This window comes from Vitis vinifera, chromosome 17 (assembly GCF_030704535.1).
Source record: "Vitis vinifera cultivar Pinot Noir 40024 chromosome 17, ASM3070453v1".
NCBI classification, from domain to species: Eukaryota; Viridiplantae; Streptophyta; class Magnoliopsida; order Vitales; family Vitaceae; genus Vitis; species Vitis vinifera.
Genome location: NC_081821.1, coordinates 3465743 through 3491100, shown reverse-complemented (window position 1 = coordinate 3491100; position 25358 = coordinate 3465743). Strand labels below are relative to the sequence as shown.

The 25358-nt window shown below is 32.6% G+C and overlaps 2 protein-coding genes and 2 long non-coding RNA genes across 5 annotated transcripts; 3 read left to right on the top strand and 1 right to left on the bottom strand.

The window, feature by feature from the left end:
* Nucleotides 1–603: 603 nt before the first annotated feature.
* Nucleotides 604–3061, bottom strand: LOC100264517 (uncharacterized). The gene is made up of 2 exons (XM_002277189.5): nucleotides 1840–3061; nucleotides 604–1496 (listed from the first exon to the last, which is right to left on the bottom strand). Exons 1-2 carry the CDS (start codon nucleotides 2994–2996, stop codon nucleotides 629–631), a joined length of 2025 nt encoding a protein of 674 aa, XP_002277225.2. The 5' UTR covers nucleotides 2997–3061; the 3' UTR covers nucleotides 604–628.
* Nucleotides 3062–6250: 3189 nt separating this feature from the next.
* On the top strand, nucleotides 6251–10980 carry LOC100259341 (lipid phosphate phosphatase 2). 2 transcript variants are annotated; one of them, XM_010665340.3, is made up of 8 exons: nucleotides 6251–6503; nucleotides 7873–8102; nucleotides 8245–8332; nucleotides 8427–8536; nucleotides 8652–8745; nucleotides 9022–9210; nucleotides 9365–9424; nucleotides 10349–10980. In XM_010665340.3, the coding sequence occupies exons 2-8, from the start codon at nucleotides 7887–7889 to the stop codon at nucleotides 10552–10554; spliced, it is 963 nt and encodes a 320-aa protein (XP_010663642.1). In that variant the 5' UTR covers nucleotides 6251–6503; nucleotides 7873–7886; the 3' UTR covers nucleotides 10555–10980. The 2 variants fall into 2 exon arrangements, with proteins under 2 accessions (XP_010663642.1, XP_002277246.2); XM_002277210.5 differs by having other exon boundaries at nucleotides 6265–6503; nucleotides 7878–8102.
* A 3416-nt stretch (nucleotides 10981–14396) lies between these two features.
* On the top strand, nucleotides 14397–15193 carry LOC100852784 (uncharacterized). The gene is made up of 2 exons (XR_002032262.2): nucleotides 14397–14778; nucleotides 14864–15193. It is a non-coding gene; the product is annotated as an uncharacterized LOC100852784 (long non-coding RNA).
* Nucleotides 15194–17689: 2496 nt separating this feature from the next.
* LOC132252812 (uncharacterized) lies at nucleotides 17690–18598 on the top strand. The gene is made up of 2 exons (XR_009464596.1): nucleotides 17690–17969; nucleotides 18245–18598. It is a non-coding gene; the product is annotated as an uncharacterized LOC132252812 (long non-coding RNA).
* Nucleotides 18599–25358: the final 6760 nt, after the last annotated feature.

Genomic DNA, 25358 nt, shown 5'->3' with positions numbered 1-25358 from the left:
TTTGTAATATTAAATTTTTTTTAAGAGACGATTTCCCTTTTGAATTTTTTTTTAAATGGGAGATTCATCTTTTCAAGACAATTTCTCTTTGACTTTTTTTTTTTTTAAATTAGTTTGGATTTTCAATTTTTTCATAATATTAATTTTTTTTTTTAATGAGAAATCGTTTCTTTAAGAGACGATTTCCCTTTTGAATTTTTTTTTTTGGATTTCCAATTGAAATCGTCTCTTAAAGAGATGATTTCCATTTAATTTTTTTTTTTTAAATCGTCTTTTCAAAAGATGATTTTGCTTAAAAAAAATTTTATCCTACTTGGCAAAAATTACCATACATTTGGAATAACTTTTTTTGCTATGGTAATTTAAGAATTTTTTTTTCTAAATTACCGTACTCTTGTCAAAAGTCCTCCATTTTTGTCCCAATAGATGTTTTGTTCTGGAAGAATTCACATACATTAAACCATATCAGTCACCAACATTATTTTTAGTTTTTGGAGCAGAGGAGGGCTCTGTGCTTTAAACTTTGATCAATTCTCACAAGCCAACAACATAGAGGAAAGAAGACAACTCAATCCAGTATTGTGTCATAAATATTGGGAAATAGGTAGCACATCCATTTTTGCCTAATTCAGTCATGGTGGTTTTGTGAGGTTCTGATCTGCTGCATGGTGTTGTCTATCGGCAACTGTGCTGAGGCTTCGGATAATGCCACTGCTGCGGTTGAGGTCAACGTTTGGTACTGGGGAGGCAATGGAGCAACTGAATGGTGAGTGTAGTATGCCTGGTCTTGTGCAGGATGGGCGTATTCAAAGGCATAATTAGGAGCGGCAGCAGCAATGGACTGTGGTGGGTGATGCAACTGACTGAACCCCACATACTGTTGTTGCTGATGAAATTGATTGGAAGGAACTTGGACGAGAGGTGGAGTTGCAGTGCCAACTGTTCTATACACACTTGCAGCCATTTCTGGTTTCGTGGGGTAGATTGGTGGAGTACTTATTTCTTTGTAAAGCCCGGAAGGTGTGACCATGGCCGGAGTCGGAGGTGTGAGTGCCCGGCCGGGTGCTACAGCAGTAGAGTCAGTTGCAACATTGGACTGCAATGGCAAGTTGTAAGTTTGTGGCTGTGTGATGGGCAACAAGTAGACAGGATATTGCTGATCCATCTGGTGATGAAGCTGCTGCTGATTTTGTGGTGTTGGAGCATACATTGGGTAGTATGATGAGATTGGCACTGCAGAACCTGTTGGTGGGTGGTGGATGTAATGCATGCTGGCGTGGACTACTGGTTGCTGCTGCTGCAGATCCGCGGCTTGTGAAGGCAATATGTAGCTGGAATCCTGAACTTGTTGCAGCTGGATTTGAGAGCTCATGTCTGGAGTATCCTTCTTCGGATCAATTGGAATAGGAGGCTTGTTGTCTTTGGTTGTGACATGAACCGGGTCTAGATAGGCTATGGATTTTGAGAAAGATGTTGCAGACGCAATGCTACTATCACTGTGAAGGTAAATCAGTGAAGATCACATCTCAGAGTTAGAACAGAATCCCAAAGTTTAAGAGACAATTACGGGTTGCTTTCTTAAGGCTTCATGTGCTCAAATGGAAGACAATGCAGACAGAAGAAACTATAGTGACGGCAATCTAATTTTGTTGCTGGACATTCGGTTGCAAAGACAATTTTTCCTTTGGTTTCTGAGAAAACAGGGGAGAAAACAGAGACTATAATAAATTTGATCAAATACATGTTTTACCTTGTTTCAAAATTTGATCAATTATCAGGACCCAAACAGAATGTCATATAAAGAACAGGAAAGGAATAATCTATACAAGTTGAGGGTACCTTGCTACTGAATCTGGGGATGGAAAATTTAATCCCCCACCATGTTTCGAATCTGGGGAAGGCAAATTGAAACCATCATCGAGCCTTCGTTGCACTGGCTGCAGTGGCAATGGAGGTTTTCTGAAGCGAATCCTCACCCCTTGATCGGATCTCTCATCATCGGAGAAACCTCGGCTCTGGTTCTCACCAGATTCTGCAGCAGCTGCAGCCGCAGTTCCACCAACAATAGCAGAACTGGGAAGTGGGGGCGGAGCAGACAACACAACAAACCCCTCATCTTGTTTCTGCACCACAGTCTGAGGATTAGTACTCATATATGCAAACTCCTCCTCCAAACCAACCTTGTGATCATGCAGTCTAAGCCCACCGTCCTCAGCCCGCACCCGAATAGGCGGCAGGTTGGCCATGGAGGGCGAAGATGAAGATGAGCCAAAGGACGAAGCAGTCTCTACCATAGGTGAGCTAGGCACCGAGTGCACCTCCTGCCCACTCTTCCCATGCTTGGTGTTGCATAAAGAGTCGGTTTGCGCCTCCACATGTGTACAAGAATCGCCACTAGCATCTCTATCAAGAAAGCAATCAATGGCCGCAGAATCAGAAAGTCCTCTGGGAAGCAGCCCAGCGCCATTGAGTGCATCAACAAACCAAGTCTCAGACTTGGCATCATCAAGTAGAGACCCCATAGAAGCGGCAGTTTCAGGCTTCGCAAGGAAGATAAATAGCCGGAGGCGAGAGGATTTCAAAGGGGAAGCTGACGTGATTCTATCATACTCTTCTATCATGTTATCAAGATCTTCATTGGTCGTGACTGAAATGAGATTGTCCAGGTCCTCATTGGGGAGTTGGTACTTGAGGGTAAAACCGCGGCCATTGAGTAGAGTCCGGGAGATGCGAGAGGAAAGGTCAGCCAAGGAAGAGCTGCGGTCGACCACGATCATGCGGGTCTCACCGCCCATATAGCAGAGAGTCTTGTCATGTGGGCGGGGGATAATGTGGCCGCCGAAGCTGCACATAAGACGGAGTCTGGCACCTGGGACCGGCGGGAGAGGCTCTTCCCAGGTATCCGCCTTCCTGGGAGAAGAGTCTGCGGATTCGGGATAGTTGAGCTGCATAGTGGTGATGGGATGGGGAGGAAGAGGCGGTGGTGATGGATCCATTGGTAGCGGGTTCTAATGAGTTGAATCGGAGCCTTTTGGGGAGGAAGATAGAGAAAAAGGTTTGCAATGGGGTTGGTCTTCTTTACTACTTTCTTATCATTATTTCTTCAACTTGAAGGACAACCTTAAGCGAGGCTCGTTAATTACATACCAAGTAAAGACAGACTTCAATGGATCCACGTTTGGGCCTTTTAGCACCCAACAACTAGATTCATGATTCACGTTCAAAATCTCCTTCAATGGTCAACAATTAACAAATCATACGATATTTCAATAGGAGGGATTACATTAGTGAAATGTATTTAACAAATTAGATGATGTTATATATATAATTCAAGTCTTATACTTTATATTAAGTCTTAACACGTGAATTTTACTATCTACTTCTTTTATCGCATTTGTTTGTATCTTATTTATATAGACTTGCATTTTTATTCAACGACACAAATTTCATTATATACTTCCATTCAAAATTTTGATAAGTATCGATCTATTATAGGGAATATAAGTCATATTTCTTTGCTTGTTAGTTTAAAAATGTAATCGAATCCGTAATGAGACGATTGATAGTTGGACTGAGTGATAAGTTCAATGTGTTGAGTGTTGTTTTCAAAATGGTATGGTTTATAGACGAGATCCAAAAGTGGGTAAGAACTTAAAGGTGGAGTGAAGACGAAGAGTGAAGAGGGCTAACATGCAAGTTCCCCATCCCAATGAGGTGGTGCGTGTTCATCTAGCTGGTTACAAAGCCAATTCTCACTTTTCAAAGCTTTCTGTGATAGAAAAAGGGAACCCTGCAGCGCAAATAGAGGAGAGCAGTGCGTGCAAATGTTCTTTTTTCTTCTCGTTCTTCTCTTTCACGTCCTTTTTCTCTTGACTTTTTTCTTCTCAATAACAAATTAGAAGAGGAAAATTCTTTTAGGGTTTATTATTTAGATAAATTTTGACAATAAACTTGTTATAAAAATAATTTAAAAGTAAAAAAAAAAAAAAAAAAGACAGGACACCTCGCAAATGTTCAAGTATAATGTATTGAACATTGAGGAGGGGTTCGAACATGGAAGGTTAGACATTTCAGATATTTCAGACACTCCAGATCCGAATACCGTATAACCGTTGGGTCTTAATGTGTCAAATAGAGAAAGATAGATGTATATTTCTCCTTAAAAGAAATTGAATTATTTTATTAATGAACATTTTTATTTTAAATTTTATTATTATTCATATGAATACAAAGAAAAGTTGGATGGATGCAAATATTATTTCTCTTTAATATATACTATTTTATAATAGTGTTTAATACACTTTATTTTCTAGTGTATTTTATTCGACGGTGTTACTTTCAATGGACCAAAAATGTCACATGTTATGTATATGATTGAATAATAAAGGGTAAATTTATAAATTCAATCACCCAAAAAACCCCAAATAGAGCTTTTCCCGATTCTTTATTTTGGTCTTTCGTCCCAAATTCTAACCCTCCCTAATACAGACATTGAAGGTTGAGAGTTCGATTGAAATAGATAATATTAAATATTTTATAATATAATACAATGTAATATTTATTTACTATGTATAACATTAAATATTTTTATAGCAAATATTATAAAAAATAAAAACAAATCATCAATTATTTACTAATATTAACTTTAATACTCAATGGTTAGGCATTTCAGAAAGGGATTTTAGCTATGTATTTTGCATGGATCCTCCATAATGGAGCCTACTAGTCACATGTGGTCCACACCTCATTTGTCCAGCATTTCTCATTTTAAACTACAAATTGGTGATCCAATCATTAACTCATCAGTTTATTTTTATTTCATTCCATTCCCTAAATTTAATTGCTGATCATGGAAACCCTCCTCAGATGGTCCAATTGACTTCATATGCTTGGCACACCTCTAATTGACAAGCCTTACTCAACACGACCCTTAATACACAGAGCCCTCCAGTGGAAGCCTCCATTTTCATTGGTTATCTGTCTATTTATTTGGCAGGTCCCAAAGAAATTTGCTGTTCAAATTGGAGATTCATTACAGGATTGGAGGCCCTAAATGACAAAACGAGGCCTAGACTTTTGGTTTCAATACATATGTGGATAAGTAATATTGGGAGAGAAATTCCTATATAATATTTTTAAGTGCCATGATTTATTGCATTCATATATATATACTTGCAAGAATTCAACTATGGTTTAGAACACACTACTTAAAAAAAAAAATATTTATTAATAAAATTTTAACACAACTTAGAAGTTTGATAAAATAATTTAAATTTTATTTTATTTTATTTCTAAATAAAATTATAATAAACTTTTAAAATAAGGTAAAATTCTTTTTAAAAAGATTAAGAGCATGTCAAAAATTACTTTTAATCGAAGTATTTTTAGTAAAAATGTTTTATTTAGAAATACTTTTAGGAGAATGACATCTGTAGTGTTTTTCTAAAAAAATGATATTTTTTATTATGATTTTAAGTTATTTTTCAAAATTTTAAAAGTATTTATTGAATTTTAGGAATAACCATCAAATCATCCCCATTTTGGAAAACTAAGCCTTTTGGGCATTTTTTAATCTAAAAAATATCAATTTTAGACAAAAATACCATTATATTTTTCTTACAAAAAGTAATCTTTACTTTTAAAATATACATGTAAATAATGAAAATGTTAAAGGATATTTATATAAAAAAAATGAGTTACTCTTCAAGTTTTAAAATGAGAGGTTAATTTTATAAATTTGAGATCTTTTCATCATTTTTTAATAAATTAATCCTAAATTTTATCAGACATCTAATTTTTTTCTTCAAAAACATTTTTTAAACTAAAAATGCTACTAGAGAGCTTTCTCATGTATGGGCAAAGATTAATTTCTAGCAAAATAATATATACATAAAAAATAAGGAGACAAATTCTTAAAAATATAAACTTCCAAAATTAAATTAAATTAATTCAGGTCCAAAACATAATGATTACACTAAATATTATATTATCAATAGCCACCCCAACCAAAAAAATAAAATAAAAATAAAAATAAAAATCACATGATTAAACATTTTAAAAATATTAAACCATTTTCTTTTTTTCTAAAAAGGGAATCTACCACAAATTACTTAAAAAAAAAATTCCTTATAAATAAATAAAAAATTGGAAGCTTAACCATACATCAAATCCAAAATTTGTGGGTCCAATCATAACCCCAATTTCATAGTTTAAGATGTTTCCAAGACCCAAAAAAAAAAGAAAAAAGTCCAAAAGACAAAGCATTTGGCCTGCAATGTGTTGCCATCCCGCTAGACTTTGGTGGTTATTTCATAGAGAAAGCTGTCATTTTCTCGTACTCATTTAACATTATATTCAGTTTTGCAACTGCAATCTTCTCATTCTGGGTTTAACGCCTGATGCCTACGTTTTAAAAATCTTCCCAAGCCAATTACAGAACCGCCATTGCTGAGCCTCCTCCACTTTGCATTGATCTTCAAACTTTTCTCAAATCACTCTAACTGGTATGACCCTTTTCTCGTTATATATGTTATTGCATTTCTGAATAAATTCTCGACGGTTTATGAAATGAGACAATCTCATTTGGTAGTGTGTTATTCCCCATTGATGAATTCTATATTTTCTTCAACCTTGATGCTCATGCATGTACCTGTATGTATGCATGCATGTACACATGTACACATGTGTGTTCCCCTATTTGAATCTTTGGAAAATGGGAAGGAAAAGAAAAGGGAGAATACCAAAGTTTGTTGTTTGGTTGTAGAGAAAAATGGGGAGAAAAAGAAACTATGATGGGCATTTGTATATTTAGGATTTCTTCAATTTTTATATGATGGAGTAAAGGAAATTGGGGAAAAGAGATGAAATGCAATCTACTAGGTTCAACTTCTATTTGATTTTCTTTCCTTCTCCTTTTCCTTTTCTTTTCCCTCACAATTTTTAGAACCAGAAGGGGTATTTGTTTCAGATGGAAATTGAAATCTGAAATCCGTTGTTTTTGGTTAATAATTGTGTCCATGACTTCTGTAAGAGTTACAATTCTGGATGGGGTTTTTTTATGATTGGTGATCTTGTCAATATCCCAAAAATGTTCATAGATTCTATGCCAGTACTTAGACTTATGAAAGCAATCCCAGATTTCTGCAATGATGCAAATGAAGAATCATGTTAATTACTTCTCGAAATTGTGTCTGAATGCCTTATGTTTTGTGGCAATAAATTTCTTGTTAGCAATTTGTTTTGCCCTATTAGGGATCAATTTTATTATAATATATAGGCTGTGTATTTTCGGTATTTTTTATGTCGTGTCTCATTGGGTTCCTAGTGCATAGAGGTGATGTCAGAGAGAAATTATATAATCTCATGCCTCAACCATGAATTACTGGATCACATGAATTTTCCCGTCTCTGTCTCCTTTGCTTTATTTCTTTATGGCTTCTGCAGTTCAAAAAAATCCGTCTCAATTTCTTAAATTTAGTTTTGAAAAACTTTGCACTTATTCAAAGGAAGAGGAAAGGGAGGGAAAAGGGAGACAAACACAAGATGGAATATCAAATGAAATTGCTCGTTAGTTGTTCTTTTTCCCTTAAAATATTTTAAGAACCGGGAAGCTAAACAGCAAAATTGTAATAGAATCTCAAGGGTTTCCTAATCATGGGTCAGATGTCTCTTGTTGGAGATGTGAATTTTATTTTATCATTTTTTTTTTTTTATCTGCAATAGCTTTAAATTTTCATGCTTATTATTGAAAAAAGGTTGAGAAGTTAGTGCCATTATCATTTATTGTTCTTGTTGTTCTTTTTAATTGGTAAGAAAAGAAAACTTTCACTTTTGAAAAATCGGTTTCAGTGATTGAACATTTATCTTTTGTAGTCTAGGTGGTTCAAATGCAAGAGAATCAGATGGGAGGTCATACTATAAAATCTCATGGAGCCAAGGTGGCAAGGATACATATGCATGACTGGCTGATTCTGATACTTCTTATTGTTATAGATGTTATTTTAAATCTCATTGAGCCCTTTCATCGCTTTGTTGGGGAAGAGATGATGATAGATCTGAAATACCCAATGAAAGACAATACTGTACCTGTTTGGGCTGTTCCAGTATGTATTCAGTTCCAATCATTATGCATTTACTAGCTTAATTGAACACTCTGATGCCTACTAATTATATTGATTTCTCTTCAATGAGAAAAAAGGAGCTGATTTTTCTTTTCCTTCTTTTTTTGGGGATTTCCCACAACAGATTATTGCAATATTGTTGCCTTTTGCAGCTATTCTTGCAAATTACTTTTACAGAAGGAATGTTTACGATCTACACCATGCAACATTAGGTATTTTTTCTGTCCTTTTCGGGTTTTGGTAAAGCAGATGGTGTTGTTTATAGCTCATGATTTTATACTGATAATACCACCTATGGGATATCAGGCCTCCTCTATTCTGTTCTAATAACTGGAGTTATAACGGATGCAATTAAAGATGCTGTTGGTCGACCACGACCGAACTTCTTCTGGCGGTGTTTCCCCAATGGAGCTGCAGTGTGTTCTCAATTTAATTCATTTTCAATATTTAATTCCCTACACAAAACCTTCTTTTCTCTCTATCAATTTTTGCTTGCTAAGATCTTGCCTGCTGCTGCTCGCATGTGTGCAGTTGTTTGATCCTCTAACAAAGAATGTCATCTGTCATGGAGACAAGGGTGTTATAAAGGAAGGACACAAAAGTTTCCCTAGTGGGCATACTTCATGTAAGTAGAACATCTACCACAGATGATCGGATAACATGACTATGCTTATCAGATGGTTGATTGAGCATGGCATCATTTACTTGGAGAGTGTTGGGCATATTTCTTATCCCACTATGACAAGCTTTAAATCATTACATCTAGAATTGATTTCATCATCATGTTCAAAACACTGGTCTTAAAGGTGTTTTCAACAGCTGGAGAGGGTGTTATGTATTGGCTTTTGATTAGTCATTGTCAGAGTATGAGCTTACTTGGACTGTGGCTATCCATATGCAGGGTGCTTTGCAGGTCTGAGTTTCCTCTCTTGGTATTTATCAGGGAAAATTAGAGCATTTGATCGCAAGGGCCATATAGCAAAACTCGCTATTGTATTGCTTCCATTGCTTATGGCAGCTCTTGTTGGAGTTTCTCGTGTGGATGACTATTGGCATCATTGGCAGGATGTTTTTGTTGGAGGTCTCATAGGTATGTACTCCATAAATGAATTATTACGGGTCAATTCCTTATTAATCAGATGAATGCTATATGTTATGGCTTTATATTCTAAGTGCAAAACAATGCCAAGTCCCACCTGGAAATGAGATTAACATGATTGATTGGACATGTTGCATTGATGCAGGAATGACTGTAGCTTCATTTTGCTACCTGCAATGCTTTCCTTTCCCACATGTTAAGGATGGTATGTCTGTTTATTTTTGACCAGCTTACTCTACTATAATCAACATAAATTTCTCTTGGAACATTTCTTTTAACTCATGAGGCTGCTAGGAACCTTAAAAGTATGTTTAATTTTTGAGCAAATTTTATCTTACCTGATCCATAATGTTATAGAAGTTATACAAGAAATTTGTATGCTAGGCTAGAATCAAATCAAGATCCCCTGAATCCAAAATGAGTCGTTCTTTCCTTTAAGATGGTGGCATTTGCATACTGTGCTTTAGGGTATATGTTTTCCCTTTTCTGATATAGTTTGATAAATGAGTATCCCTCAAAATTTATTCATGGAATATTTGTCTTGCAAAATAATTTTTGTTTATGGATCAACATGTCTAAATCAATTCAGCCACTCTTCATCCAATGGATAAATGGGTCTAGTAATTTATTTATTTATTTTATTTCTTCTTCTTTTCATCCTTTACTTAATTGTCCAAAGCAAGTAAATGTATTTTTCAGTGGTTGGCCGGAAATTTACTTTTATTGCAGTGGACCATCAAGTTGGCCGGAAATTCAAATTGTTTGACCAATGAACCCATAGGATCTATAGTTTTGGTTGAAATTCTGTTTCAGTTCCTGCCAACCATTAATCCCATCTCTGTTTTAGAACCCTGTCTGTTAAGTCCATTTTCTGAGGACAATTATAGCCAAGGTAAGACACCAAGTTGCTTTGCATTTTTCTTATCTCACTCAACAGTATGATACGTCTATTTGCTAGTTAACTAATTATTTTCAGTCCACAAAGTTCAAAGCTTACCTGAATGCAAGGACTTATATGCTTCAAATCCCAACTGATGGCATGCTTTTCTTTCATCAGTCTTGATATCCTTGTTTTGGGAGTTTTATTTTTTTTTCACTCTTTGCACTCTTCCCATTTTTGCGCCCGCAGGTTGGGCACCACATGCCTATTTTCAAGTTTTGGCAGAGGGGAACCATGTTCAGTCCTCATCCACAAGAATTCCCTCTCTTAGATTAAGGCAGCCAGAGATTGAGGCCGCATATATGCAACCTGGATTTAGCAGAGAAAGCACAGGAAACGATTGTCATTCTACAAGCCCGATTCTTGATGCAATGGAAAATGGGAGGAGATTTTGATTTCTGAGTGGTGTGTTGAATGGAAACAATTTTATAGGTTATACTTGAGTGCATTCAGGTTGGTCACGAAAACATCCTGCCCGGATTCTTCAGTTTTCCCACTCCAGGAAAACTTTCTGGTTAATATAGAACAATTCATTTGAATGCTGCCTTCCAGTAAACTCTGGCAATATATTACTAGCGAGGCAACTCATTTGGTGATTTAGGATTGACTTCCATGTAAATTTACCCAATCAACCGAACATGTTTATGTTGTAATCATTGCCTGGAATGTAATACAGAAAGTTAGAAATCTGGTTTGGGTTGTGCTGGTTTGGTAAAGGGTTGAAAGGTTCAGCTGCATTGAGTCACCTACCTGGCTAAATGCATGAGTTTTGGGCCCTTGGGCGAACTTGAATAAGAAAATTTACCAAGAAATTGCTGATTTATCATCTGGTCTCTGACTATTGCCTTGCATAAACCTTAGTCTGTGACAGGTTAGGAGTTAACAAATCTTAATATATGTATGCAGAATTGCAGATTGAAGCCTTGAATTACAGTTTCAACAGGGTTCCAAAATGGGCATTCAGTTGATGAATCATTCAATTTTTCTTAGGAGGCATGAGGTTTAGTTAGAGTGAAATTTCTGTACCAGATGTAGCACCTATGGCCTGATGATAAGCTTAATTTTTGACACTCAGAAAAATTATCATTCTAGCATGGTAATTAGATCCCAAGTTTGATGAACTTCTTCCCTTGTTCATTTCCCCATTATATACGCTAGGTTCTTATTGATGTGGTTGAATTTGACTGCAAAGCAAAAAAAAAGGGGGGCCAAAATTAATGAGTTACATTAAGAACCTAACTCCACGTTCAGGAAACCGTTGGCAGGTTATTGGTGACTACTTATAATGCCCATTTAATAGCTGCATGCTGACTTTAGTCCATCCAATTTAAGCCTCCCTCACCTGTATTCTTCATTCCTCATCTCCCTCTCTTCCTCCTCTCTTGACTCCATGGACTCACTCACTACTCAGTTTTCCGGGAGCCTGAAGATGTACAGGAAGAGAAGACGATACCAGCGGCTAAAGCATGTGGTGACTGCCAAGAAGAGAGTGAAGGTCTTAAGGTTTCATGGGGGTGGTGGAAGGCCATGGAAGATGAAGATGATGCCAAAACTTCGACATTTCAGGATCATATCGCCCATGAAGATCTTGGAAAGGCTTAGAGATGCTTATGTTGAGATGATGCTGTGCTTGGCTGGAAATGTAGCACAGCTTAACAATGGCAATGTTTCCTTGTTTAGGAGGATTCACAGGGCTCCAGAGATTTCAGGTTGAGTTATGGTGGGGGGTTTGATCTCTATTTCTTGTAAGCTGATCATGGGTTGCCAATCATCTTCTTATTGTCACCTTTGATTTATCTTTAGATCTGATTTTATTGGATCTCTAACTTATTCACTGGATTTCATGTGATTCTTGGTGTTTTAAATGTAAGGCAAATGGGTGTAGTGTTTGGGACATGGAATAGAAATAAAATAAGTTTATTAGAAATAAAGTTAATTATTATAACACTATGTGAAAAAAGATAAATCAAAATTAAAAGATAAGAATTTTAATTCTCATAATAATAATTTTTAAAAATTTTTATTTCTAATAAATAATAACAATAATAATAAATGAAATATGGAATGAGTTTCCCATTTCTACTTTTGACTTAATTCTAAATCATTGTAACCGATGGATCTCTCCATTTTCAAGATTTCCTTTTGTTACTATGTCTAATTTGTTTAATTGTATACTAAATATGAGAGATTTAGGTTATATTTAGTTCAAAGAAAATATTAAAGAAAGCAAAAAAATGTTAAGAAAAATCATTTTCTTATGTTTAGTTGTGAAAATTCAAAAAAATAAAATAAAATATATAATTAAAATTGATTAAAAATTTATGTATTTTAAAATTATTTAATTTTTATATTGATGAGTTAAAATAAATAAAATGAGTTTGAAGTAATTAATAAAAATAATTTTTTGACTTTAATTCTATTTTTTATTTTTTTTTTACTTTTTACTTCCTTATACTTTTCTTCTTTATTTTATTTCCTTTTTATTTTTCCTCAAATTTTTCAAGAATCAAACATAACCTTAAAATTTAAGCTTTTATTAGGATGGTTTCTCATAATGCTTGTAAAAAAAGACCTTGAGTTCGAAATTTTCACCTATCAAATTAATAGAAAAATGATTCATTTTCCGATTTGTTTCAACAAATTTCTTAGGATTTAGTAGTGTAAATTTTTGAATCAATGCATCGATATTCGACCCAAGTATTGACACAGTTAAATAATGAATGAATGTTTGATAAATTAATAACTTCGTTTAAAAATCAAAATCTTTTGGTCCCAAGTCGGGTCAATATACTAAATTAATTATCTCACTAAATATATAAAATAATAATATTTTTAAAAAATCCTTAAAAACCCAAATAGATATAAATTAATAGTAGTTGAAAAGCAAAGAAATATATATATATTTGAAACCTTTTAATCTTTTAGGATATTAAATTTTGATACTGTATCATTTTTTTTAAAGTCCTCCTATAATTTATAATTAATAATCATCTTTTATTTTTTTAAGAATATCCCAAACTTCCAAGTGTTAAGTTTCAACTATATCCATTGATTTTAGATATATAAGTCATACATGTGAAAATTATAAATATAATATTTTTTATAAATTAATAAATTATTCATTTATCGATCGGTCAATAACCTCATAGCAAATTTTCTTGATCCCGAAAGTATTATTTTATAAGTGTTTTACCCTATTAATTTCCTTTGGGCCCTCCTTATTGCTAGAGAACCAACCTTTTTAATGGAGTCCTAGGGTTGCCCCTATGGACGACGGGTCCGTTGTCACATGACATGTAGAGTGCCCTTCTTCCTAGTTAAGATCCTCTGAAGGACAAAGACGATAATAACAATTATAATATGGTGTAGTCTTAATTCTATCATTTAATTTTCTTAGCTGCTTTCTTGCACTTTTTTTTTATGTGAATTTAATATCAATTCCATGTGATTTAACCTTCTTTGATCTTCCTTCATTTGGGGGAAATAAAAGAAAGAAAAAATGACAATTTCATTTTTCATATATTATTTATTTAATATTTATATTAATTTTTATCATATTTTATTTTCTTACCACCTTTCATACAGAAACAAAATTCCTTTGTCTTTATGGCAACGAAACCTCATGTAGGATCCTCAACTCCCCTTAGTTATTAACTGTCACTTTTATTATTGATTTTGACCGGTTAATTCCGATTAGAGTCATAAAGTTTTATATGATTTACTTATATGACCTGAACCCAATATATATATTTTTTTGTAGATATGAGTTGAATATAATTGTATTTAAATCAAATTCATATTAACTTGCATAACAAGTTTAATAAAGAAGCATCTTAATCTAAATATTTGTTTAATAACATGAATTTGATTTGGATTGATAATTAAGTTGATTAACCTAATTATAAATCAAAATTATATAACTCATATTTCACTCATTTTAAATTTGTTTTTTGAATAAATAGGTTAATTGAGTAATAAACATACCTAGTTAAGATATTATTCATATTGACTTATATATTATCGAACTTTATCTAATTATTAAATATGATGACCTAATTATTAAATTAGTTAAATGAGTTACATATCGTGTTACATGTTTAATAATTAGATTGTATACGAGTTTATGTTTTTAATACAATTATCATTCATGTGTTACGTTTCATTGATATGAATACAACCCATTAACATGATTCGTAGTTGTAGGTCTAATTCCCACTCATTACCATATTTTTGAGGGAAATACATGTGCTTTGTTTATTAGAATAATTAAGGACATCACACACAAGTTTGGTGAGTTTTTGTTTGAATTAATCGGCATTGACAATTATGAGTACAAGATTAGGTGTCATCCCACCGACGATTGGAAAAACCAGTGTGAAAACAGGAAGTTGCTGTAGGGCTTATTTTCATTAATCTGAAAATGGAGCAGCTGTGGACTTTGAAATGGTCAATATACATACAATACGCTTCATTTCCAATGAAGATCACCAGGAAGGAGGACTGAAGACCTCATAATTTTATGCAGAAGAAGATGAATCTCTCCTCCCTTTTCCGTTCCTTGCTGGTGGTTTGCTTCATCGTTGCTTTCTTTGCCTTGCAGCTGGATTTGGTCACTGCAGGTTAATTAGTTTGCTATGATGCGCCGAGTGATTAAACCAGAAGGGTTTTAGGGGTTAACTTTCTGTTCTTTTTATCATTTTGTAGGTCCTGTGAGGAAGCTGAAAGAAAGAGAAGTTCCCACTCCGCCACCGCCAATTGCCAACCAGGGGAGCCCATAGCCGGCCATGGTTGAAACCATGGAGGAGGCCTTTGGCAGGAGAGTCTGTTAAGGTCAAATTTTAATTTATTAATGGTAATTACGTATTGGAAATAATACATGCATGGATTCATTGGGCAGTTGCTGAAATGTTTTGATGCTTAATTTGGTGTGCTGGGCTTCTGTGTTCTTGTGATGGCAAAAGGGGTGCTTATGATTCTTAGAAATAATGGACCGACAAGAGATTGATTAGTAATATCTTATGGAATTTTGATTTATTTCCTGATGTTATAACTTGGGTATATGGAAAGAAGTTTGGATTTGCTAATATTTTGCAAATACTCGATAGAAATTAATGTATTTCTACAAGAAAACCAAACAAACCTTAGTTTCATGCTGTGTTCAAACTCCTGGACTTCAACTCTTCAAAACCGACTGTTACACAACCTTGGGAAAAATGATATTTGCTTAGAACTCCCCATCTTGATAGTTTTAAAATCTCATGAATTGCAAAGACTCTGGAAAAATTAAAAAATTCCATTCTGAAATCCCCAAACTATAAATAGTAGGGTTTTTATGGTGTTGGAAATGGTGCAAACTTGAGAGGAGTCGCCCATATCTCAACCCCAGCCCATTTATCCTAAGTACTTCTCATCTGTGCAAAAAAAAAAAAGAAAAACAAAAAATTAAATATGATGGGTGGGATGGGATAAGTATGATAATTTTTTAGCCCACTTGATTCATTTATTATTTAAATTAATTTTAATTTTTTAAAAAATTTAGGTTGAATTTTTTTTAATTATATTAAAAATAAATATATCTCACCAATAAATAAAGTATTATAACTTTATATAAATATAATTGAGAAAATGTAATATCTAAACTCATCCCATGTTTCAAAAAAATTTCAAACTCATTTGACCTATAAAACCATCATCTTACAAAAAGAAAAGAGACGTGAAAATGAGAAATTTCATAAGAACCCACAAAGAAAACTCTATAAATACCTTTTTTCAATTGAAGCCCACATTAACATAACCTAACCATTCTCTTATATCATACATAATATATTCTTTTTAATAAAAAAGTATATTCAAATGATGATCATTCTTTTCTCATTACTCTTGTGATTCATTGAGTTATGCAAAAGAAAATTTAGTAGGCATAGATAATTTTTTTATTACCTTCAATTTGTGTCTAGTGGTGTTTTGGCTTTTTCTATTCAGTCAAAAAATAAATACTAACTTATCTCAACCTCAACGAATTTAGAAAGAAAATTTTAAGACAACTAACCTAAGAAATACTTGCAAGCGAAATCTAATGCAACAATCAACAATGAAACCAAAGTTTCTTGGAAAAAAACATAATATATTTTGAGTGAATTGAATATAAAATTGGTAGGATGTTAGAAGATGTAGTGCAATAATCCAATGTGAATACAAGAAGTTGCCATTGAAAATGAAGCAACGATAAAGTTTGAAGTGGTCAACACGAAGCCCTGCCCTCAATTTCAACAAGTGCTTGTCATGACTTCCCGCACCCTCATGGCTCCAAACCCGTGTGACCAGCAATCCCTAAAAGAGGTGCGGTTGGATGACTTATGTTGACTATTTAATTCATACACACTAGACTAAAACTTCATCCTACTCATGTTTATAACAATTATGAGCAAATAGGGTTTTTTTTTTAATATATATTATTTAAAATATAATATTTTAAATATTAATTCTACATTTATGACCGTTGAAATTAGTTTAATTGCTAAAGTTTGAATTCTACTTCAAACTTTAGAATTATTTCATGTAGCCATCTATAAAATATGAACAACTTGGTGAGTAGTTGCTAAACCATCTCTTATTATTAATCCCAAAGAAGAAGTTGACACCAATTGGCTACTCAATGGGGTTGATTTCTTTATCAATTAAGAAATTGAATATTTCACAACATGGACGACAGACTTGGTGGAGCCTAGAAACAATTTTTTGACCAACAACCATGTCTGCAATATCATGTGTGGGAACTAAAATTAAGGTTTAAACCTTGATTTGATGTATATGATATTGTGATTGTAATGACCCGCTCTCAATCGTGTAGATATTATCTGTTTTGGACCTAAAGGGGTCCAAAGGGGTCCTTACGGCTTTAAAATGCGTCTATAAGGTTAAGAGGAGTTCATACTTATATAGCGCTAGGAACTTTCCTCCTCTATCCGATGTGGGATGTCACAAACACCCTCTTATACATACACAACGTTCTCGTTGTGTCTCATGGGATTACGAGGTTAAATAGACAAATACCCCCTACGGGGTCAAACAAACTCCCACATTGAGGTTGGGGATCGATTTTGATACCATTTGTAATGATTCGCTCCCAACTGTGTAGATATTATCTGCTTTAGACACAAAAAAATCGTCATGACTTTAAAATACGTTTTAAGGTTAAAATGAGTCTATACTTATATAGCGGTAGAAACTTTCCTCCTTATTGATATGGATGTTACAAATACCCCTTATGCAGACACAACGTCCTCGTTATGTCCTATATGATTATAGGGTCAAACAGACAAACACCCCTTTTGGATCCAAAGCGAAAAATTTTTACACGATTGAGAGTGGGCCATTATAGTGGTTGTTCAACTTTATGTGAATTTCAATAGTGGGAATGGGGTGTGGTGTCAACCAGAAAAGCTTGATGCAGTAGACCATGAAACTAAAGAATGTGTAGCCAAATAGAGCGTCACATATTATAAGAAGCATGGGTCATTACTTGGAAGATTGGTAATGCCCGTAATGGTTTCTTTCTTAATTTTTCTTCCAAGAAAGTCATCATACGTCACTTAATGTCTCCTGTTCAGAAAGGCATTATAAGCCCTTGAACATTGTGAACAAAAGCATCACTAACAGCTATATAATCGGATGAAGCTGCAGATCATGAGTAAGAGGAGGGGATTGGATTCAAGAGTCAATATGGGTGTAGCTTCCTTCTTTCGTTGGATGATTCTAGTCATCTTCATTGCTTCGATCTTCACTATTCATATGGCTGAGGGAATTTCAGGTTGGTACCAAACTTCTTCTGAGCAGTTGCATAGCTAGATTAATGCTTCTTGCCAATTACTTTGATTGCCCATTTCATATTCTTTTGTCTTTTGTTGAGTTAATTTCATGGAAAAAAGTTCATAATTCAACCTTTTCAGACTCTGTTTGGGAGCACAGAAACAAGATGAAAAAGGAAAGAACGGGCTTTTGAGAATTGGATGTAATCAAATTCCACGCATGTTATTGTATACCTAACATTATTTATAATTATTGATATCTCAACCTTTCTTCTAGCCTTTGCAGATCCCATTCGAAAGACAATTCGCAGAGATATGGCAAGCCCTCCCCCACCTCCCATTCCAGGCAAATTTAAGCATCAGAACCCACCTGAGAGACCACCTTCTACACCTGGATTGTTTTAAGACCATGGAAGTAATAAAAGTTCTACAAGTACTAGTAGTCTGTTGGGAGGTTAATTCCCTTACTAGCTATGTTGCCATAAAAATGAATGATTAATGACTCGTGCTCTTTCTTTCCATTGATTTATGTATCTTCAACATGTTGACATGATTATGTTTATTGATTATCTCCATTTTCAAAAATTATTGGACATTAAGGACTGAGTCCACTATCCCATTTTTGCTTAAAGCCTCTCTGAATCCCCATCTCCCCCTTTGCTCATTCTTTGAACAGGTGGTTTATGGGCCTCAGGCCCAATTTTCTAGTTTTGCAAGGTCAAGGTCACATGAGCATGAGCTCTTGATGGCCCTTTTTTTCAACTTTGGGTATGGGTCTGACAGTAATTCTGTCCATCATTCATAGTCATTGGCTGGGAAGACTGAGGTCCTCAAATCTGGGGATGGGGTTGGGGTTTGGTTTTTGCTCAGAGAAGAGAGAACATGTCATTGATCTAATCCAAGGGTCTCCAGCAAGGGACAACTCTCCCACCTGTGGAACCTAATGATAATGTTGTTAGAAACTCTTTCAAAGCTAAATAAATAAATAAACCATCAAAGGGTCTCTAGCAAGGCTTTTTCCTCAAACCTAATCTTGTATTGTAAGCCTAGATGAATGAGATGTTTGTTATTTCACATGTGAGGCTCTTGATTCTATATAAGAAGGAATGAATTTGTATTGTGAGATTTAGATCATCGAATAAGAGTATAAAAGAATGAAATTAAGGTACAAAGATATGAACAAATACAATCAGGGTATAATCAATTAAACTTGTAAATGTATATATATATATTAAACATCACTTCATAGATAAAATATTTTCGATAGATATCAAAAAATCATTTTTTTATGCTGTAACTGAACCCATATGAGAAGTAATCTAAAAAAATTGTCATGTGTTACAAACTAGTTATTATAAATGAAGATAGAATCATATGATAAGCAAAAGAAAACTAATCCCTTAACTTCATTTCATGGTAAACAAACAAACTAATCAATTCTAAAAAAAGCCTAACTCAATAAGTCAAATAAAATCTCAATAAAACTAAATCAAATAATGTTTTTTTTAATAGTTTATATACCTTTTTGGGAAAATTGCATTGACCTCCCCTAACTTATGACCCCCTAATTATTATTTGACAAAATTACCAAATGACAAAAATAACCACACATTTCATTACCATATATATATAAAAGTCATTAATAAATTAGACATTCTCATAAGATTTTGGTAAATGATAAATTAATCTGTTTGATAAAATAACTTAATATCATAATTTAAAGTTAAAAAATATTTAAGTATTAAATCAAAAAAATTTACTTGTTTTTAATTTTTAATATCTTTTACCTTCATACACCCCATGTTTAATGAAATTATTACACAATCATGACTTCACGTTTCACAACCCGTTTTAAATATTTTTTTTAACTATTTTATACATTTAGTGTACATGTTTACCAAATAAATTTATTATTTAAGATTAATAAAATTATAAATATTAATTAAAATTAATAAAGATAAATATGTCAATGGGATGATTTAAAATAATTTTTAAACTAATTTTATCAAACAACCTTAATATAAGAATGGTATAAAAACTTTATTTGTATTTTAATTTCATTTAGTAAATATGAGTGTATTGCATTAAATATTTGCTTCACTCAATTTTTTTTAAAAATTAATTTCCATTGTAAATTAAAGTAAAAAAAATAGATTTAGAAATATTATTTACTGATAATTATGAAGTTTTGACGTTGAAAATTATTTTTCTTATTTATTTAATTTTCCTTTCAAACCAAATAGGGAAAAAAATATCGAATTTATTTTTTTCCCCTCAAATTTTCCATTGACAGCCAACAACCAAATTAATGAGACAAAATTTCTGTTTTTCTTTTCTTCCTTATGAGTATTTCAGGAGAAACAAACATATCCCAAATGATTTCTTTCCTAATTTTTCTTAAACTTATCCATACTTGGTCACTTAATGGCTCATGTTCAAAAAAGGCATTACAAGCCCATGACCATTGTCAACAAAAGCATCACTAACAGCTATATAATCAGGTGAAGCAGAGATCAGTCAGAGGCAATTCGATTCAAGAGTCAACATGGGTCTAGCTTCTTTCTTTCGTTGGATGATTCTAGTCATCTTGATTGCTTCAATCTTCACAATTCATGTGGCCCAGGGCATGTCAGGTTGGTATCATTTTTCTCATATATATGTTAATATCTAGCAGCTTATTGCATGCCTAAACTTTTGATCTCTCAACCTTTCTTCTAGCTTTTGCAGATCCCCATGGAAGGAGAATTTTCAGAGAGATGCAGAGCCCTCCCCCGCCTCCCATTGCTAACAAACCACCTCCGCCTGAGAGACCATCTTCTACACCAAGAAAGTAATCAAAGCTCTACAAATAATAGAATTGGCTAACTAGTTGGGTTGCCATAAATTAAAATGAAGGTTAGAGGGCAATGCATGGGCTCCATGTCATGTATGATTGACACCCTCATGCTCTTTCTTTCTTTCTCATTGACCCTCCATTGATTTATGTATCAACTACTTGCACCTTCTACATGTTGGCATGGCTGTGGTTGGGTTATGTTTATTTGTCATCTCCATTTTCAAAATTTATTGGACACCACCTTCATTGAATAGTTCCAATATTAAGGACTGAGTCCACTATCCCATTTTCGCTTGAAGCCTCTCTGAATCTCCCTCCCCCCTTTGCCCATTTTTCTTAGCAGGTTGTGTTATGGGCCTCAAGCCCAATTTCCCAGTAGCCCCTGATAGCATTTTTTTTTTCTTTAAACAAGTTATGATATGGGTCTCAAGTCAATTCTGACCATTTGGGCATGTGGGGTGGGTGGGGGGGCGCGGCCGTGGGTTCTGGTTTTTGCATAGAGAAGAGAATATGTCATTGGTCTAATCCAAGGGCCTGCAGCAAGGGACAATTCTCCCTCCTGTGGGACCTAATAATAATGCTGTTAGAAACCCTTTCAAAGCTAAATAAACAAATAAACCAACAAAGGGTCTCTAGGAAGGCTTTTTCCTCTCACAATTTTTAATGTATCTACGTACTTATATTATTTTTTTACATATCATTTAGGAGTCTGTCACACCTCGAATTGAAAACCTGGATGAGCGACAAGGGGACACAGAAGGCTGTCATTTCACATGTGAACCTCCTGACTCAATATGAGAAACAACCTCCAAATAAATGTGATGTGCCATAAACTAATTAACATACATGAATATACAATCATACCATACAACACTTATATGTGATAATAAATATAAATAAATAAAATTAGAATATAAATAACGAGACATAAAAATACATACGAAATAATCGGTGTATCATATTTTCGATAAATATCAAAAAAATATATTTTCTAACTAAATCGATAATCATAACAAAAATGATAACATTTTATTTTTATTTTTCTAACATTAATTCATGTTTTTTCCTTGTTTGCTTTCAATTCATTTTTTCCCCATCTTCTCTTTGTATTTTTTTTCTTTTTTATTCTATTTATTTCTTTTCTTTTAATTCATGTTTTGTTTTTTCTCTTCAAAAACCGACATGGGCCAATATGTCATTTCTAGGTTGTGGCCTAATTTATGTTACATTGTGTCCACTAATTGTCATTTGACAATATTACGAAATGACAAGAATATCCAACGTATCATTTTCACATCCTTTTTCCATTGAGACCCTCTACCCAAAGAAAACCCCAAGTTAATTTTTAAGAAACCTAATTCATCTTCAAAATAAAAATTAAAAAAGTATGGTTATTTCTCAAATTTTTTTACCCATTCCTCCATACAAACTCTAAATCCAAATCCTAAAACAAAATCTAATTGATCTCGAAAAACAAATTTTAAGATTGAAATCATTCAAAGGAAAAACAATAGAAAAATGGTTTTTCATTATTATCTTTGTGGACTTTAATTGTGCTAGTATAACTTTGATTAGTACCATTAGAAAGTATGATATATATATATTGAGTTTAAATCATATAAACTTTCTTATAAACTTAAAATTTAAGGAAATTGATAATTTAATATGCTATTCGAGTTTGGTTTGATGAGAGATCTTAAGTTTGATTATAATTCAATATCTGTTGGATATGAATCCAAATTTTGTTTATCTTTCTATCTATAGTTCAATAAAGTACTTAGGTAAAAAAAAGAATAAGCCTAAAATTTTCAAATCTTTAAATATTATTGGATTAATTTGAGAAAAAACTAAAATTTTCAATTTTGTTTACTGGTCAACATTTTAAACCAATGAGAACGAACCAAATGTACATATATTTTCTTCAAAATTCCTCTGTTAACCCACTATGACAATACCACTAACTAGTGATAGTGACCCACTCTTGGTAATGTATGTTATGATGATCAGGATACCACTAACTAGTGAATACTTGACCCACTTTTAAGTGGATAGATTTGTATGGTATTAAACAGTAAAAAAAAAAGCCCAAAAATAATGAACAAAGGAAAGGAAAGAAAATTTTTGAGCTCATAGGCCCTTCGCCTATTAATTTTTAAGAGACTGTTTGCTCATATGATTTAAAAATAATTTTTTGTTTTTAAAAATAGAAAACTATTTTTAAAATTTTACAATATTATTTGACCATTATTCTCTAGAAACAATTTTTAAAAACAAAATGAAATATAGAACAATTTTTAAACAATGAGGAATTGTTTTTATTGAAAACATAGGCTTGTTTGACTATGTTCTCAAACTTGTTTTTAAGTTAAAGAATAAAAAATATTTTTTAAAAACAAGTTTAAGAAAATATGACAAAATGAACCTTAAATTTTTCATTCTTATTTTTGAGTATAGTGTCACAAAATTGATTATTTGGATTTTATGACAACAAATATGGAAAAAAAATTATATTTTGACCCAATTCAAATTAATCAAACCAAACCAATCCAACAATAACGTAGGTTGGTTTTAGTCAATAAGTAAATTGGTTCTAATTGAGTTGGTTAAAAACTAACATAATCAAACCATGCCCACCCGTTTTTAGCAATAGTAGTCTACTTGGTGTTAAAGAATATGGTTCCATTTACATAGGTGGGTGTCTTAGGCTCAATGAGATTCTTTATGTTTGAAAGATTGAAGCCAATTTAATCAAAATTTGTCAAATTTATGATAATGTTAAACTTTCATCCTTATAAAGTTTTAGAAAAGAAAAAAAAATATACAGAAAAAAGAGGAAAAAATGAGGATTACGATGGTAATAGAATATTCCTTTCAAATGATAAAGATAAGAATGATAAATGACTTTAGGATATTAGGTAGGATTTAGGAGGAACAAAAAAACAAGTTGATGAGGCTCAAAGTAATAGTAATAATAAGATAAACATGATGAAGAAGATAATGAAGGACAAAAACAAAAACGAATCTTGACACTATATTAATCCTAACATTGTAATCGTAACATGGTAACAATGCAATAAAAATTTGTTGATTATTGTGACTCGCCTTTCAATAAAATTTGTAGGTATTATGCTTTGTAGTCTCTTTTCATCAAGAAAAAAAAACATCATAACAATATAGTGGTTATACAATTATACATATTGTTAATTGCAATAAATATGATTTTAAGAATTTCAAGTTTAGCTATGAGATTTAACATTAATCATGAAGTTGGGTAAACATTTTTTTTATTCAAATTTCTATCATTTATTTATTTTTTTCCTATATTAAACTCTACATGTTTTTTTACAATATAATTTCTCAAAATTATTATCAAATAAATAAAGAATTAAAATGCATTATCCAAAATACTAAATCAAGAAAGTAAAATTGGCATGAGAACGTAGACGGAATGAAGTTTTTGAGAGGAACTCTTAAGAAATGGTAATTTTTAATGATTAGTCTCCTTATAATAAATAAAATTTATTATTTTCATATTTAAAAACTAGAAAATTATTCATATATATATATATTTGTTTTAAAAATAGTTTCATTATATTGTACCTTTATCCTAGTTTTCTCTAATAAAATAAAAATAAAAATACCATATATATTAAAAGAATTTGGTTTTCCTACTTCTCTTTCATGATTTTGCTATAACTATTAAATTAAAGATTTGATTTATGTTAAAATTGTGTTTTGTAAAGTCTTTTTTTTCCTTTACTTTTTCTAAAATGGATTGTTTATTTATAAAAATACTATACATATTAAACCATTAATGCAAATTAGGTTAGATCCTATGAAAAAAAAATTCCACTAGCACATTTTCTATATGTATATAGAGGGTTTCATCAAAGTCAACATTGACTATCTGACCAATTCTTTCACTTGAGCTCAATTGTAAAAGTATCCATTCTTTTAATTTTTTTTTTCTTGTAATCAAGCATTTTATTTGTATTCAAAGTTTTTGTAATTCATATCCATCCAAAATCCCTTGGCTCAAGTTCAAGATAGACCTATTCAAATCATTTGTTAATTAAAATTTTTAACTTTATATAAATATCGGGATTCTGAATATAATTATATAAATAATACAATTAAATGCAAATGATATGACTAGGGAAGTAGTAATATAATTGTATCATTATCAATACTAATATTTTATTAAGAGAGCGTCTCCTTCTTGACACAATTATAATGCGACAACTTTATGAATTAGATATTGTTGAACTAACTTGATCTTAATATTTTATTTGTACTCAAGTTTTTTTCTCGATTATCTTACATTATTTATCTTTTTTGCATATTTTTTAACTTCTTATTATAATCACTTATTAACTATTAAAACTTTCGGCTTAATATTTTATAACTTAAATAATGGGAATCTGGATACGATTCTAAGCGAAGAATAAATCGTTCAAACCCCATAAAATTACATTCAAAGAATTCGAATATAACTCCGTAATGGATTCTAAGGATCCAATTAAGTGCCAGACATGTCTCTCTCGAAATGACAATA